This window comes from Epinephelus fuscoguttatus, linkage group LG13, assembly GCF_011397635.1.
Source record: "Epinephelus fuscoguttatus linkage group LG13, E.fuscoguttatus.final_Chr_v1".
Lineage (NCBI taxonomy): Eukaryota > Metazoa > Chordata > Actinopteri > Perciformes > Serranidae > Epinephelus > Epinephelus fuscoguttatus.
In genome coordinates, this window is record NC_064764.1 from 41,810,234 (window position 1) to 41,826,843 (window position 16,610).

The 16,610-nt window shown below is 43.8% G+C and overlaps 2 protein-coding genes across 2 annotated transcripts; both read left to right on the forward strand.

The window, feature by feature from the left end:
* The first annotated feature begins 4,303 nt into the window (after positions 1–4,303).
* Positions 4,304–5,511, forward strand: LOC125899315 (trace amine-associated receptor 13c-like). Its single transcript, XM_049593514.1, has 2 exons — positions 4,304–4,476; positions 4,695–5,511. Exons 1-2 carry the CDS (start codon positions 4,304–4,306, stop codon positions 5,509–5,511), a joined length of 990 nt encoding a protein of 329 aa, XP_049449471.1.
* A 6,902-nt stretch (positions 5,512–12,413) lies between these two features.
* On the forward strand, positions 12,414–13,622 carry LOC125899312 (trace amine-associated receptor 13c-like). The gene is made up of 2 exons (XM_049593512.1): positions 12,414–12,586; positions 12,806–13,622. The coding sequence occupies exons 1-2, from the start codon at positions 12,414–12,416 to the stop codon at positions 13,620–13,622; spliced, it is 990 nt and encodes a 329-aa protein (XP_049449469.1).
* Positions 13,623–16,610: the final 2,988 nt, after the last annotated feature.

Here is a 16,610-nt window from a genome sequence, read left to right on the forward strand (position 1 = left end):
TTGGAACACACCCTCTGGTCCCCTTTCTTGAAAATGGGGACCACCACCCCGGTCTGCCACTCCAGAGGCACTGCCCCCGATGTCCACGCAATGTTGCAGAGGCGTGTCAGCCAGGACAGCCCTACAACATCAAGAGCCTTGAGATATCCAGGACGAATCTCATCCACCCCTGAGGCTCCGCCACCGCGGAGTTGTTTCACTACCTCAGCAACTTCTGCCCCAGAAATTGGCTGACCCACCCCTGAGACCCCCGTCTCTGTTTCCTCACTGGAATACGTGTTGGTGGGATTGAGGAGCTCCTCAAAGTATTCCTTCCACTGCCCGACAGTGTCCCCAGTTGACGTCAGCAGCTCCCCGCCCCCACTGTAAACAGTGTGAGCAAGTTGCCGCCTTCCCCCCCTGAGGCGCCGGACAGTTTGCCAGAACCTCTTTGGAGCCGATCGATAGTCTTCTTCCATGGCCTCACCGAACTCCTCCCACGCCTGAGTTTTTGCCTCCACGACTGCCACCGCTGCGCCCCACTTGGCCCGCCAGTACCTGTCAGCTGCTTTCGGAGACCCACAGACCAACCATGCCCTGTAGGCCTCCTTCTTCAGCCTGACGGCTCCCCTCACCTCTGGTGTCCACCAGCAGGTTCGGGGATTACCGCCGCGACTGGCCCCAGCGGTCTTGCGGCCACAGCTCGCAACCGCTGCCTCGACAATGGCAGAGCGGAACAAGGCCCATTCGGACTCAATGTCCCCCTCTGCCCTCGGGACGCGGTCAAAGCTCTCCCGGAGGTGGGAGTTGAAGATCATCTGGACAGGTTCTTTCGCCAGGCGTTCCCAGCAGACCCTCACTGTTCGTTTGGGCCTGCGAGGTCTGCGCGGCGTCTTCCCCCACCATCTGATCCAACTCACCACCAGGTGGTGATCAGTTGACAGCTCTGCTCCTTTCTTCACCCGAGTGTCCAGAACATATGGCCGCAGGTCAAATGATACGATATGATAGAAGTTATGGCCAAACTGCGACCCGCACAGAAGTCCAATAACTGAACACCACTCGGGTTCAGATCAGGCAGGCCGTTCCTCCCAGTCACGCCCCTCCAGGTCCCGCTGTCATTGTCCACGTGAGCGTTGAAGTCCCCCAGCAGAACAATGGAGTCCCCAGTCAGGGCACTGTCCAGCACCCGTCCCAGGGACTCCAAAAAGGGTGGGTACTCTGAAATGTTGTTCAGCGCACAAGCACAGACAACAATCAGGACCCGTTCCCCGACCCGAAGGCGCAGGGAAGCAACCCTTTCGTCTACCGGGGTAAACCCCAACGTACAGGCAGAGAGTCTGGGGGCTATCAGAATGCCCACCCCGGCCCTCCGCCTCTCACCCGGAGCAACTCCGGCGAAGGAGAGAGCCCAACCCCCCTCAAGGACTAGGGTTCCAGAGCTGGAACTATGTGTCGAGGTGAGGCCGACCAAATCTAGCCGGTAGAGCTCAACCTCTTCCACAAGCTCCGGCTCCTCCCCCACCAGAGAGGTGACATTCCATGTCCCAAGAGTCAACTTCTGTAACCGAGGATCGGACCGCCAAGGCCCCCGTCTTGGTCTGCTGCCCAATCCACATTGCACGAACCCTTCTGGATCCCTCTGCGGGTGGTGGGCCTGCAGGGGGACGAGCCCATGTAGCCGGTTCGGGCTGGGCCCGGCCGGACCCCTTGGGCGAAGGCCCGACCACCAGGCACTCGCCCATGGGCCCCAACCCAAGGCCTGGCTCCAGGGCGGGGCCCCGGTAACCCTCCAGGCCAGGTACACGTTCTCCTGTTGTCATCCATCATGAAGGGTCTTTTGAACCGTTCTTCGTCTTTAATCAGATTTAATTTTCAATCAGAATGGCCATTTTTGAATCGGAATGACTGTTTAAATGACCACTTTTAATCGGAATGGCCTTTCATTCTGAATAAAAGTGGAATTAAACTGTCCATGTAAACGTACTGAGTCTCTTTCAATATAAATGCACTAAGTCGGTACAACAATGTGACTTGACTTTTTTTTCCCCTTCAACTACAAAAACACATAGTTGGGTTTAGGCAATAAAAACATGTTTTTAGGTTTAGCAACATAAACACGTGGTTGGGTTGCGGAAAAAAGAACAGGGTTTTGCTTTAGAATCTCTCCTGGGTGAAAGTCAGGTTTTTGTTGGATTCTGACACCGCAAGGCATTGCCCGGGCAGCAGATTACAACAACTTCTGATCTAGGTATGTGCACATTGGTTCAGACATCGCTCAGGTCAACAAGGTCTGTGTCCGTTGTTGAGGAACCAGGGACTAGAGCAGAGAATATGGACCTGTTGGAATGCTACTATTCAAGTAACCCCAGCAAGAGGGGCTACATGCAGAGGTTGTGGAATAAATGGATGCTTCGAAACCCAACATCTATGCTGACAAGGACGATGTGGGAACCAAAGGCAACAGTGGTGCCAGTGTTATTTTGAGCAGCCACAAACTGTGAGAGTCGCTCCAGCAGATTCCAGGTCCAGCATCTGAGGTCTCTGTCCAAAAGAGCACAGTCCTAGGAACAGCTAAGATACTGCTCAGAACCCGCAAACTCCTAGGTCTCTGGTAGAGGACCTGAGCTTGAGGAAAACACACCACCCTTTTTTTCACTCTAGCTTTTTCAAACTAGGTAATGGTAAGAAAAGTGTCTATTCCAGTGCTGTTTCTGATGGTTCATTTTAATCTGTCAGTCTATTTACTTACATGTATTGGTCATTTCAAATGGTGAGGATAGTCCAGAGGTATTTGTATTTCATATGTAATGCTGATGTATTATAATTATTGTGGGTGCATGGAGTGTTTTGTTTTAATGTAATATTTGATTTATATAGTGTAATGTAGAATATGAATCATATTGTTTATAGTGATGTTTTAATATGGTGCAACTATTACTTGATTACCAATACAGTCAAGTTGAAACCACCTCTTTTCTTTTTCTTCAATTTACATTAGGTTGGTATGCACATTGCATTATTGAATTAATTTCATATCCTGGTAATTCTGCAGAATTATTAAAATATGTGGCCAACCAAGGCAAAAAAGCAATAGAAGGTTTGGGATATTGATGAAACCTTCAAAAGGTTCTATATAGAACCATTTTCTTTGGCAACAAAAGAACCCCGAGGGTTTTTTTTAATGAACCCTTGAATCGGTTCTATATAGAACCTTTTGAGGATGTTAAATGAGTACCAACCTTTTATATCTGCAGAAACCTATATAGCAGTGGTTCCAAACTGGTGGGTCATGGTCCAAAAGTTGGTTGCGGATCCAATCTAAATTAACTGCAAGTGAGTCGCCAATGTGTAAAGTTTGTAAAATACACACTATAATTTGAATTACAGTGAATTTCTGGTGCATAGCTTTTATTTTGAAGAGCCATTTCCTGCTGTACATTGAATGATTAATGGACAATGACTTGACAGAGACATAAAACTAGCTTGACGACGTGGCCAAATGCGCTGAATATATAAAATGGTGTTGACCTTGAACTAATAACTAAGGAGAAATCTGGACCCATGGTTGGACCAGTTGGGAACCACTGCTGTATAGACCCCTTAAAAGTTATATAGAGAACCATTAATTCTAAGAGTGTTCATGTATGTGCATATTTTTTTTACATCATATGTACATATATCTTACTTAAGGAAATTTGATATATACATGCTTATCCATGTGGATAAGACTGCAAATAACATTTGTCTTCCACCCTTTCACTGTTTGAAAGTCCCAGTGGTAGTTGATGAATCAGCATTTCAAAAGGAGATGATTAAGCTGTCTTAGGACAGACTGAAATCCTCTCTGAATGAAGGATATAGTGCATAGAAGTATCCCAACCCAAAACAAGCGCAACTCAGTCAATTGTCAGTGTTTGGGTTAAATCTCTTTTCTCTGAATATACATTCTGAAACATGTGAAATACAAAGATTAACTGATCTTTCCCTCCTGCCTTGCATGTGAAACTTGATTTCAAAAGGATTAAGAAAAACAAGGAATGTCAGTTTTTCTGAGTCAAAGGAGTTAAATGCCCATGAAAACTGTTCACAGTTGTTGCATCTTACTAGAATTTGCAGTTCATGAGTGTATGTGATGTAACTTTCCAAAGTGGTACAACTGTGTTTGGTGCTCAGTTTGTAACTGGCTGGACACAACTGGCCACGCCTGTTGTAGGGCAGAAGGGACAATGAGATGGAGTGGAGAAAAGTGATAAATCAGCTGTATGTGAGAGAGGTTTGGTCAGAGCTCAGCAGCCTCTCGTCTGATCCGCCATCTCCGATGATGGAGACCCTGGAAGAAAGTGAACTCTGCTTTCCACAACTCATCAACTCCTCCTGCAGGAAGCCAAAGCGTCCACTCACTGAGACTGTGCTTATATTCAGTCTCCTTTCCGTCATCTCTCTGCTCACTGTGATTCTCAACCTGCTGGTCATCATCTCCATCTCACACTTCAAGTAACAAAATACTAATTAATTTATTAAAACGATAGACATACAGGAACTAATTGTGCATTGAAAAGAAAATAGACATTGTCAGAACAGTGACGTGTTCATGATTTTTTATAATGCTGTTACATTTTACTTGTGGATTATATCTGCTGTATATTACAATGGAATTGTAATTCATTGTACAACTACGAACAGTAATGCATTATGCCCCTCTTTCAATCCAGGCAGCTCCACACCACCACCAACTTCCTTCTCCTCTCTCTGGCTGTGTCAGATTTCATTGTGGGCCTTCTCATGTTCTTTGAGATTTTCCTCACAGTCGGCTGCTGGTTCTTCGGTGACATCATGTGTGTCCTGCATCTGTATCTATCTTATATCATTACTGCTGCCTCAGTAGGAAACATGGTGCTCATATCAGTTGATCGTTATGTAGCCATTTGTGATCCTCTGCATTACTCCACCAAAGTCACTGTGACAAGAGTTAAAATCTGTATTTGCCTTTGTTGGATTGGTTCTGTTCTACACAACAGTCTGGTAATGATGGATAACTTAAAACAACCAGGCAGGTATAATTCCTGCTCAGGAGAGTGTGTGATTGTCATTAACAACATTGCAGGAGTTGCTGACCTGATTTTAACCTTTATTGGTCCTGTCACTGTCGTTATAGTTTTGTATATGAGAGTATTTGTGGTGGCTGTGTCTCAGGCTCGTGCCATGCAGTCTCATATTGCAGCAGTCACACTTCAACATTCAGTGAAAATAACTGCTAAGAAATCTGAGATGAAAGCAGCCAAGACTCTTGGTGTGGTTGTAGTTGTGTTTCTGACATGCCTTTGCCCATATTTCTCTTCTTCTCTTGCAGGCCAGGACAACTTGTTTGGCGTGACCTCTGTGCCCTTAGAGACCTGGCTGTTCTATTTAAATTCTAGTCTCAACCCAATGATCTATGCTTTTTGCTACCCTTGGTTTTTAAAATCCATTAAGCTCATTGTAACATTTAAAATATGTCAGCCTGACTCCTGCAATGCCAACATATTATAGTGGGAGACTGTGGCTGAATCCAAGTGTCCACCCACTAGACTTGCAGATTGAGCTCTCATGGACTTCAGTTGTACTGTGACATGTCTATTGTCATCACGTCAAGTCTGCGAGGGCGCAATTCATCAAGGCTGTAAAAACTGCTGAAAGACAGGCCTCAAGTTTGTTTCATTGTTCCTGTGGAAATGTTCAAGTGACAACCACAACACAGTGATCACTGCAGCTCTTGCCTATGGAACAGTTGTACTCTTGTAGCTATAGCTGATATCCAATCCACTCCACTTTATTTGTACAGCACATTTTACAAATCACAGGGATTACCAAAGTGCTGTACAGAACAAATTAAGTGCACAAAAATAGCTAAAAACACAAACACAGAAACAAAGAAACACAAGCGTCTAGTCAACAGCCAGAAAAGAATGGGCAAAAGACCACAAAACTCTGTTTGCCAAGGTGTAAAGGTGGGTTTTTAGATGAGATTTAAAGAGTCGAGGGTTGGAGCCAATCTGACATGGGATGGAAGTGCATTCCATAATTTAGGTGCTGCAACTGAAAAAGCACGGTCACCTCTGGTTTTCAATTGTGTCATATGGGACCTCAAGTTGCAGCTGGTCACAGGAGCACAGTGACCTTAGGGTAGTCTTAGCATGAATAATGTCACAGAGGTACTGAGGCGCCAGACCATGTATCTATTTGAAAGTGAACAATAAGATTTTGAATTCAATTCTGAAGCAAACAGGGAGCCAGTGGAGACGGGCCAGAATCACAGTGATATGGTCATACGTGCGGGTTCCGGTTAGTAGCCGTGCCGCAGCATTCTGAACCAACTGCAAACGTGCAACAGAGGTCTGGTTTAAGCCAGCATAAAGTGCGCTGCAATAGTCTAATTGTGTGGAAATAAAAGCATGTATCACTTGTTCAAAATCATTAAAAGACAACACAGGTTTAATTTGAGCAAGAAGCCTCAGATGATAAAAATTGGAACTAACTACATTTATCTGCTTGTCAAATTGAAAAGCATTGTCCATTTTGACACCAAGGTTTGACACCATGGGTTTGACAGCCTTTCACATGTAAATTAAGAAATCATCTGTGTACAGATGGTAGGAGATGCCATGTGTTTTTTAAAATGTGTCCTAGGGGGAGAAGGTAAAGGGGAAAGAGAATGGGCCCAAGAATGGAGCCTTGGGGGGACCCCACAAGACAGGGGGGCAAAGGACAAAACACAGTCACCAAGGCTAATTGAAAAGCATCTCTCAGATAAATAGGATTTAAACCAATCCAAAGCGGTGCCCCTGATACCAACACAGTGCTCTAAACGGGAAATGAGAATTGTGTGGTCTGCAGTGTCAAAAGCTGCTGTAAGGTCTAATAGCATAAGGATTGCAGAATCCCCAGTATCTGTAGTGAAGAGTAAATGATTGTAAACCCTCAACAATGCAGACTCAGTACTGTGAAATGCTTTAAACCCATGATGGAAAAGTGTCAAAAATGTTGTGATCATGTAGAAAAGACTGCAACTGTGTGAGAACAGTTTTCTCTAAAATTTTAGAGATGAATGGAAGCTTTGAAATGGGTCTGTAATTTAATCAATGGTGTCACAACTGCTTTTTTAAAGTGTGCGGGAACAACACCTGACACAAGATTGTTGTTTATGATTTTTTGGACACTAGGCCCAACAGTCTCCCAGACCTCTTTAAAGAGGTGAGTGGGGATAGTGTCAGTGGAGCAGGATGAGGTTTTGAGTTAAGTGACAATTTCACTGAGAGATATATTTGGCATTGCACTGCATAGCTTTTATATAATAGTCTGCAATAATAAAATTCACACTGATGACCTCTATAGCTTATACATTCTGTATCATGATGTTGTTAAATATTTCTAGCCTGCATGGTTCAAATAATGTTTTACTTAAGAAATTGTTTTACACATTTAAAGTAACATTGAGATGTGTTTCTGGAACATTTGAGATGAGAAATGAGCCCTGCAGTTGACGATTGATGATTCTGTTTCATAGATAACAATAGTAAGTTTAATAGTTTCAAGAATTTCCAGAGGTGACAAGTCACACTGGATACCCTTGATTTGTATATAGTAGCCTAGATGTAACTTTATGCAGTTAAGGAGCGGATACCCTATTCTGGTAGTGCAGTGTTGCATTTCAAGGATGGGGTATCCGCTCCTTAACTGCATAAAGTTACATCTAGGCTACTATATGCAAATCAAGGGTATCCAGTGTGACTGTGTACATGTACCATAACTGTGCCAACATTGTCTATTAGTTGCAACAGGAATTAACTGGTTTTGTTTTTGTTGGCCAAGTTTTGATCTCAAAATTATAAATATTAGCCTACTACTATAAAATGCAATATAATTTTAGAACAGGTGTTTAATTACTTTATAAAAGTATGTCAAAGATGTTTTGTTTTTTTTTTTTCATATTATAATGTCTAAATATTCTTAAGAATGAGCTATCCGTCACTCTTTGAGAGGGTGTACTCATAGTATCATTATGTCAGTGGCATAAAATGGTTTCAAAAAGTAGTTATCCTGACAGGCCTACCTACAGGGTGTACAAGCACCGCCAGAAGCTCCTCCAAATACTCTGGAACATCTTGTTTACAAGTCATCTGGCACAACGGAACAGTTGCCGACCAGTGGGGGCATGCTAAGAATATCTTAAGTCCCAAGGAGTAAAACTTGATAAACCTGTAGGAGCTCAGATCTATCTTGTTGCTCAGCATGGAGGGTAAAACCCCTTTTCAGTGTCCTGTCTCAACTAATGACAGTTTCTCCCAAGGAACAACATTTGCCACGACAGTACAGAAAGGCAGAATCCCTGGAGTGCCTTGAAAACACCTGAGTGGTAACTCAGCTCAGGGAAGTGCACACAGGGAATGGAGCAAATGTAGTTCTTTGCTAATACGGTCAGACCATAATGGACTCAGCAGACAGTCACCAGTCCTGCCTCCTTTTTCTCCCAGCATGACTTTTGGGTAGGATTCCTGGCATCTCTCACCATCTTTGGGAAGCAGAACCCTGAATTTTGCCCAGATAGGAGCACTCTACAGGTGGAACTTCCATGCCAGCTTCGGTCCTTATCCTGTTGCTTGTGGTCCTGTCCCTCCAGTCTTCTCTGCATCCCAATCACCTAGCCTCCAGAGTGCTCTCTGACTGGTAGCCTTGAGTCTGCACTCCAGCTTGCTAGCCTCCAGCCTTCACTCTGGCCTCTATCCCCTGCATTCTCTGGACTTTCTATGGATATGTTGAGGAGCCACCCTGAAATTTCAATGGCACTTTTTGAAGGGACTCACCTTGTAATCTTCACAAGGTACTGTGGAGTCCCCATGAGGGCAGGATCCCAATGACTCACCATACCTCTCAACTATCCAGCATTTCAGAGACTCCCCTGCCCAGCACCCCAGATATTCAGCTACCTAGAGCCTCAGAGACTTAGCTAGCCAATGCCACAGAGACTCAGCTAACCAATGCCACAGAGACTCAGCTGCCCAGTGCCATGGAACCACAGTTGGCCATGCCACATGTAAGCTTTCTCTACATAAAATCACTGAAATAATCCTGCTGTCTCATTGACACTCTGCATTTCAAGGAAGCCATAGGCCGATTGCAACAGCCCACTGACCAAGTTTGGTGTGTGGCAGCCTCCCATCAGTGCTTACATGAATGACCTGACTGTCACCACAACATTGGCATCTAGCAGTGGGCAAATCCTCCAGGATCCAAAAGTTCATTGCCTGGGCTTGGATGAGCTTCAGAGTAGTTAAATCCATGTCTCTGGTGTGAAAGAGGGGCAAAGTGTTGAACAAATACTATTTCATTGAGAAAGAAGTCAAGATCGTTGGCAAAATCTTCAGCTGTAGTATCAGGGATGCAGCTGTTATCCAAGCAACCAGTAGGGAATTTGAGTCACAGCTCACCACTGTGGACAAGTCAGATTTACTTGACAATTCAATGCCAGGATATACCAACACAGCATCCTACCTCTGGCCTTTGTGGATTTATGAGGTACTCCGAGTGACAGTGGAGATGCTGGAGAGGAAGATTAGCAGATACCTCAGCAGGTTGCTGGACCTGGTACCAGAACACCAGGCCAAAGACTGATGGTTGACATGATGGTTGTGTCATCAGATCTGCGGCCAAGTGTCCAGGACACTCGGCCTGTTAGATGCCTCAGGTAGGGAAAGCAAGGCTTGTCTCAGGCTGTGCTCAGCAGAGCAGGAGATTTGCTGACCCACCAGGGGACATCATCAAGCAGTGTCCGTGGTGTGGTTCACTTAACCTGTATATTGTGAACACAAAGAGCTCCAGGTTCACTTTGCTCTTTGCCATTGTATTCAGCCCTCTAGATCACATGCTTTTGACCTGGGATGCTTGAAAAAAAAAAACAGATGAAACCATGTTGGCCTGTAATGCTTGCAAGAATGCAGGACAGGGAGTAGTTTGCTATATGGAAGATACTGCACATCTCCAAATGTGGAATGTAGAATGTACCAGTCTACAGCACACAGAGACACTAAGGGCTCTAGTTTCGCAGACCAGGCGAGGCAAGGGCGCAACGCACCTGCGCTTCGCCAACTAGGTGTGGCCAGGCGGATTTTGCAAGTTTGGCACACCATGCGGCTGGCGCAGCTACTCCTCTTTCCCACCTCCGTCCATCCTACCTGCGCAAGTCGGAAAGAGGGAGGAGAGAAGGCGTGGAGTGGGTTTTACACACATCACACCAATCAAATGAGTCCCTCTCCTCGCCCTTAAATGCGCCGCACGAAGGCGTAATGAGAGTTTACTCAATTCGCCATGGCAGAAGAGAGCAGCAGCGTCAGATGGCCAAACTTCTCCCAGGAGGAAACTGATGTTTTGGTCCGGGAGGTCCAAGCTCGCAGTGTCCCAATATACGGAACTGCGAGCAGACCTCCACGGGCTGATGATGCAAAGGTAGCCTGGGAGGAGGTCACTCTGTTTCTTTTCTTTTGACTTTTCTAAGATGACAGATGCTGAATATATACTCCCTATCTGATGCTGTGGCTGTTTGTGGTTGGCTGAGAGGGATGTGAACTCATTTGTTTGCAGCTGTGTTAATCAAATCAGGCTGGGTTTCCATTACGCGTGCCAAACGGTGCCAATCCCCTTTGATCTAACATCAGATGTGACGGGACAGTCGATATAGAGATACATTTATGTGCTGATTGCAGATAGTTGCATTAAATAGTGGTTTTTGTGGCTATTTATTGCATCGTTAATGTGCCTGATATTCTGGAAACCTGCCTGTGAGGTTTTGGTGACGTGTGCGCAGTGTCTGCCGGTCAGCCAAACTTCAGCTTACACCGGCTGCGCTCCCCCTGAGATGACAGTAGACCTGGTTTCAGCTGGCAAGCTCTTAGCGCACCTTCGGCGAAGCCTTTTGGCACGAAACTGTCACTGCGCCAAGCTGGATCTGTCGACACCTCCCCCTGCTGCGCCGCCACACCCATCTTAGCGCACCTCGGTCTGCCAAACTATCAAACTGAGCGCGCCTCAGGTTGCGCTGCTCGAAACTAGCTCTGCGCGAGGTTCGCCACCCTGCGTTGCGCCGGGAAACCAGAGCCCTAAGGTCTTTCTCCAATTTTAAGTTCATCTGAAAGCAAGGGGCTTCATAACTTAATTGCAGTGCCACGTCAAAGTAAAAACAAAACTATGTCAATATATATTATATATAGTGTGAACAGAAAGAGGACTGAGGCCCCATCAGAGCTGAAGTTGACCGGAAAGAGAAACCTCTATCAAATGAACTGACAGTGTGAACACGGAAAGAATTGAGTCCCTTTTCTGTTGGTGCACTTTTTGGTGCACTTTAAGAGGACTAAGTTCGGTCTGTTAGAAAAAGACTACGTGAAAACATTCTAAATTTTCAAGGAGTAAAACTTGATAAACCTGTAGCAGTTCAGATCTATCTTGTTGCTCAGCGTGGAGGGTAAAACCCTCTCCTGTGTCCTGTCTCGACTAATGAGAAAGTTTCACCCCAAGAACAACAATCACTATGACAGTACAGAAAGGCAGAATCCCTGGAGTGCCTTAGTGCTCGGAACACACCTGAGCAGTAACTCAGCCCATCAGGGAAGTGCACGCGGGGAATGGAGACCTGGTAGTTCTTTGCTAGTACAGTCTGACCATAATGGACTCTGCAGACAGTCACAAGCTCTGCTTCCTTCACTACCTTTAAGAAAAGGAAGACATTCTTGATCCGACCTTGTCACATATCAACTTTTCCATGTCGAGATACAATGAACATGGTACCCTGGGTGTGTTGGTTGTTTACGTTCTGGGACACCATTTCAAGTTGTCTTCTTTCAAGATACACTTTCGTTTTTTGTAGGAAATTTAACATTTACATACAGTCTCTTTCAAAATAAAAGCACTACATCGGTACAACACCGCAAATTCAGTGCAAAACAGGCTTTGGCTTTAGAATCTTATTGGACGCAACCGTTTCCTGGGTTGAAAGTCGGGTGTTTGTTGGACCCATTAAGCAACACTCCCGCCCGCCCCACTCGGACTTCCACCGCCTTAATTTTTGTCCTTGTCCCGCCGCATCTTCCCCTGTTACATGCATTGTCTGTTTTCAAAATACAGTTTATTACAGTATATATAGTTTGCATGCAGTCTTGTCTACATCAGTAGCAAGATTGCTTTTTTGTTTGCTGGCTGAATACCTCATTTAAATTGAACTGCACTTGTGGTATGATTGTTTGAAGCTCAGTTTGTGACTGGCTGGCCTCAACTGGCCACACCTGTTGTAGGGCAGAAGGGACGATGGGATGAAATGGAGAAAAGTGATAAATCAGCTGTATGTGAGAGAGGTTTGGTCACAGTGGTGCCAGAGCTCAGCAGCTTCTCATCCTTTTTCTCTGATGGAGACTCTGGAAGAAAGTGAACTCTGCTTTCCACAACTCCTCAACTCCTCCTGCAGGAAGCCAAAGCGTTCACTCACTGAGGCTGTGCTTCTTTACAGTCTTCTGTCCTTCATCTCTCTGCTCACTGTGATTCTCAACCTGCTGGTCATCATCTCCATCTCACACTTCAAGTAACAAAATACTAATTCATTTATTAAAATGATAGTCATACAGAAATGAATGGTTCATTGAAAAGAATAGAAAAATAGACATGTCTTGCTATGTGTTTATGATTTTTTATACTGATGTTACATTAAACGTGTGGATTATATTTGCTGTATATTACAATGGAATTGTAATTCATTCTACAACTACGAACAGTAATGCATTATGCCCCTCTTTCAATCCAGGCAGCTCCACACCACCACCAACTTCCTCCTCCTCTCTCTGGCTGTGTCAGATTTCATTGTGGGCCTCCACATGTTCTTTGAGATTTTCCTCACAGTCGGCTGCTGGTTCTTCGGTGACATCATGTGTGTCCTGCATCTGTATCTATCTTATATTATTACGTCTTCCTCAGTAGGAAACATGGTGCTCATATCAGTTGATCGTTATGTAGCCATTTGTGACCCTCTGCATTACTCCATCAAGGTCACTGTGACAAGAGTTAAAATCTGTATTTGCCTTTGTTGGGTCTGTTCTCTTCTGTACAACAGTCTGGTAATGATGGATAACTTAAAACAACCAGGCAGGTATAATTCCTGCTCAGGAGAGTGTGTGATTGTCATTAACTACATTGCAGGAGTTGCTGACCTGATTTTAACCTTTATTGGTCCTGTCACTGTCGTTATAGTTTTGTATATGAGAGTATTTGTGGTGGCTGTGTCTCAGGCTCGTGCCATGCAGTCTCATATTGCAGCAGTCACACTTCAACATTCAGTGAAAATAACTGCTAAGAAATCTGAGATGAAAGCAGCCAAGACTCTTGGTGTGGTTGTAGTTGTGTTTCTGACATGCCTTTGCCCATATTTCTGTTCTTCTCTTGCAGGCCAGGACAGCTTGTTTGGCGTGACCTCTGTGCCCTTAGAGACCTGGCTGTTCTATTTAAATTCTAGTCTCAACCCAATGATCTATGCTTTTTGCTACCCTTGGTTTCTGAAATCCATGAAGCTCATTGTAACATTTAAAATATGTCAGCCTGACTCCTGCAATGCCAACATATTATAGTGGGAGACTGTGGCTGAATCCAAGTGTCTCCCCATTAGACTTGTCATCATGTCATGTCAGCGAGGGGACATAACTTCAAGGCTGTAAAAGATGCTGAAAGACAGGCCTCAAGTTTGTTTCATTGTTTCTGTGGAAATGTTCAAGTGACAACCACAACACAGTGATCACTGCAGCTCTTGCCTATGGAACAGTTGTACTCTTACAGCTATAGCCGATATATTTGGCATTGCACTGCACAACTTAAATATGTTAGTGTGCAATTATAAAATTCATATTTATTACCTCTATAGCTTATACATATTTCTGTACCATGATGTGGTTAAACAAATTTCTTGGCTACATGATTCAAGTAACATTTTATTACAGAAATTGTTTTACACATTTATAATAAGTTTGTTTCTGTCTTTGTTGGCAGTTGAGAATACTTCAATCACATATGTATTGCAATAAATTGTGAAGAGTTGCAAGTTGGGCTGAAATTAATTTCTGTATGTAAAACTTTGCTTTAAGCTTCCTTATTTAATATTCAAAAGGTGTATCCAAATATATTAAATTGCCTAAAGTAAAATATAATGTAGTGGTACAAAACTGGTACAAAATAGTAGCCAAAATCACTTCTTTAGCAGCCGATCAACCTGTTTTGGAGCTACCTGGCACCCATCTTTAAAGGTGCTTTATGACACCTTTGACAAATGGTGTCATAAAGAGCTGTCATTTCTTACAATATTGCTCTAACAAATATGGTGCTAAACAGTACCACAGACTGGTTGTTTTGCTTGTAGTCACAATAACCTCCTTTGATGCTGTATAACCATTTGCTTGAAATGTACTGTACAGCACGTTTGTGGAATAGTGCTCTAATGAATCGTCAGAGGTTCCATATATCACTATATTGCAAAAATGGTGCTCATAACAAGGCCTGTCACAAAAATTACTTTAGACTTATCATGCGATATCTGGACAAGATTTGTTCAAAAATTTGTATCAAATTTTTTTTCTTTTGAGGTCAAAGCGCTTTGAAAGGGTATACTTAAAGTATCATAATATCAGTGGCATAAAATGGTTTCGTGATGACAATAATATTATTTATTTTAATTCTTACAATTGGACAATATATTTTTCAACAGCAGTAGTTTTCAGAACAGGTCTACATTGAACTCTGAACACTCTGGAACATCTTTCTTGTCAGTCACCTGGCACAAGGGAGCAGTTGCAGACCAGTGGGGGCAACCTGAGGGTATCTAAAGTCCCAAGGAGTAAGACTTGATAAACCTGTGGCAGTTCAGATCTATCTTGTTGCTCAGCGTGGAGGGTAAAACCTTCTCCTGTGTCCTGTCTCGACTAATGACAAAGTTTCACCCCAAGAACAACAATCATTATGACAGTACAGAAAGGCAGAATACTCAGAGTGCCTTTGTGCTCAGAATACACCTGATCAGTAACTCAGCCCACCAGGGGAGTGCACACAGGGAATGGAGACCATGTAGTTCTTTGCAGTACAGTCTGACCATAATGGACTCTGTAGATAGTCACCAGCTCTGCTTCCTTCACCATCTTTTGGAAGCAGAACCTTGAATTTGCCCATGTGGTAGCAGTCCACAGTTTGGAAGTTCAAAACACCCACATTGGTGCCTAAACAGCCACTGGAAACACAGCAATGACTTGCTGGATCACAACCAGTTTTGCTGTATGGTCACCCAGGTGTCGTGTCAATGTATCCTCATGGTTCTTATGATATCCGATGACTATGCACCCCAGTAATGACGTTATGTCCTTAACGTACAGTTACGTAATTAACCGTGTTGGGGACGTTACTTTAAAAAAGTAATTAGTTATCGTTAGTCGTTACTTTCCCCAAAAAGTAACTGAGTGAGTAACAGTTACTGCACTATAAAAGTAACTAATTACCTGGAAAAGTTACTATAGCATTACTTTTTTAAAAATAAAATGCTCAAATATGTCAAATTGCTTGGACATCCCCCCTTAATGGAACTGTATGTAATGAAAGTCAGCTGTAACTCTAACAACCAACTTGCCAACCAAAAACGTAGAAAGAATAAATGAATGAATGAAAGAAGTTGCATATAACGAGCCATTTTACTTTCACTGACAGTGGTGGTATGCTGAACAAGATCTGAATGATGAGTACATATTTCACACAGAATCTGAATCTGCACACAGCCTTTGAATCGTCCCCCTCTTGAAGTCGAATCTTTTAATCTCTCTCTTTCTACATTTCTTTATTGTGTTGTTTCCATATTTCGCCCACTTGTTAGCGAAATAGTTAAAGAACCTCCATTAATCGCACAATTTCAATGTGAAAAGTCTCATTGGCTGACCGTCACCTGTGTGTATGTGGAGGAGGAGAGGGGTGGAGGGAGCGGAGCTGTGGAAACATCCTGCAGTCCGACATAGTATCATGTGTTTGAATAACTTATCATTCATTAGGAGACAGTAACTTTTTTGATTAGTCATTAATGAAAAAAGTAGCGCCATTAGTAACGCCGTTTATTTATAACGCTGTTATTCCCATCACTGGTAATCAATGTAAAGTTACAGAGGTTGGGTTTAGGAAAAGAAACATGGTGAGGACGTATCTATAAAATGACTCAATGTTCACATAGTGCCAAACACACATCTCCAGGGGATCATCCCGGGAGAAAGTCTGGGTTTTTGTGACCCATCCATCAACCACCCCAACCTTCAACACATTCTCACTCTGACCTTGTTACATAGACTTTTCCACATCCACATGTGACGTCCAAGGTACCCTGGGTGTGTTGGTGGTTGACGTTCTGGGACGCCGTGTCAACTTCAGCCTGTTACATGCATTGTCTGTTTTCAAAATACACTTCTGTTTTCACAGGAAATGTACAGTTTGATACAATCTCTTTCAAAATAAAAGCGCTACATTGGTACAGCACTGTATATTCATGTTTTTTCCTTCTACAACACACACGCTGGTTATTTATAGTATTGTGGCGTATT

Bases quoted from the DNA above. Each gene is read 5' to 3' on its own strand.
- LOC125899315 (XM_049593514.1), top strand. From the start codon at position 4,304: ATGGAGACCCTGGAAGAAAGTGAACTCTGCTTTCCACAACTCATCAAC. The intron at 4,477-4,694 runs GTAACAAAATAC...CTTTCAATCCAG, and splicing joins ATCTCCATCTCACACTTCAA to GCAGCTCCACACCACCACCA.
- LOC125899312 (XM_049593512.1), top strand. From the start codon at position 12,414: ATGGAGACTCTGGAAGAAAGTGAACTCTGCTTTCCACAACTCCTCAAC. The intron at 12,587-12,805 runs GTAACAAAATAC...CTTTCAATCCAG, and splicing joins ATCTCCATCTCACACTTCAA to GCAGCTCCACACCACCACCA.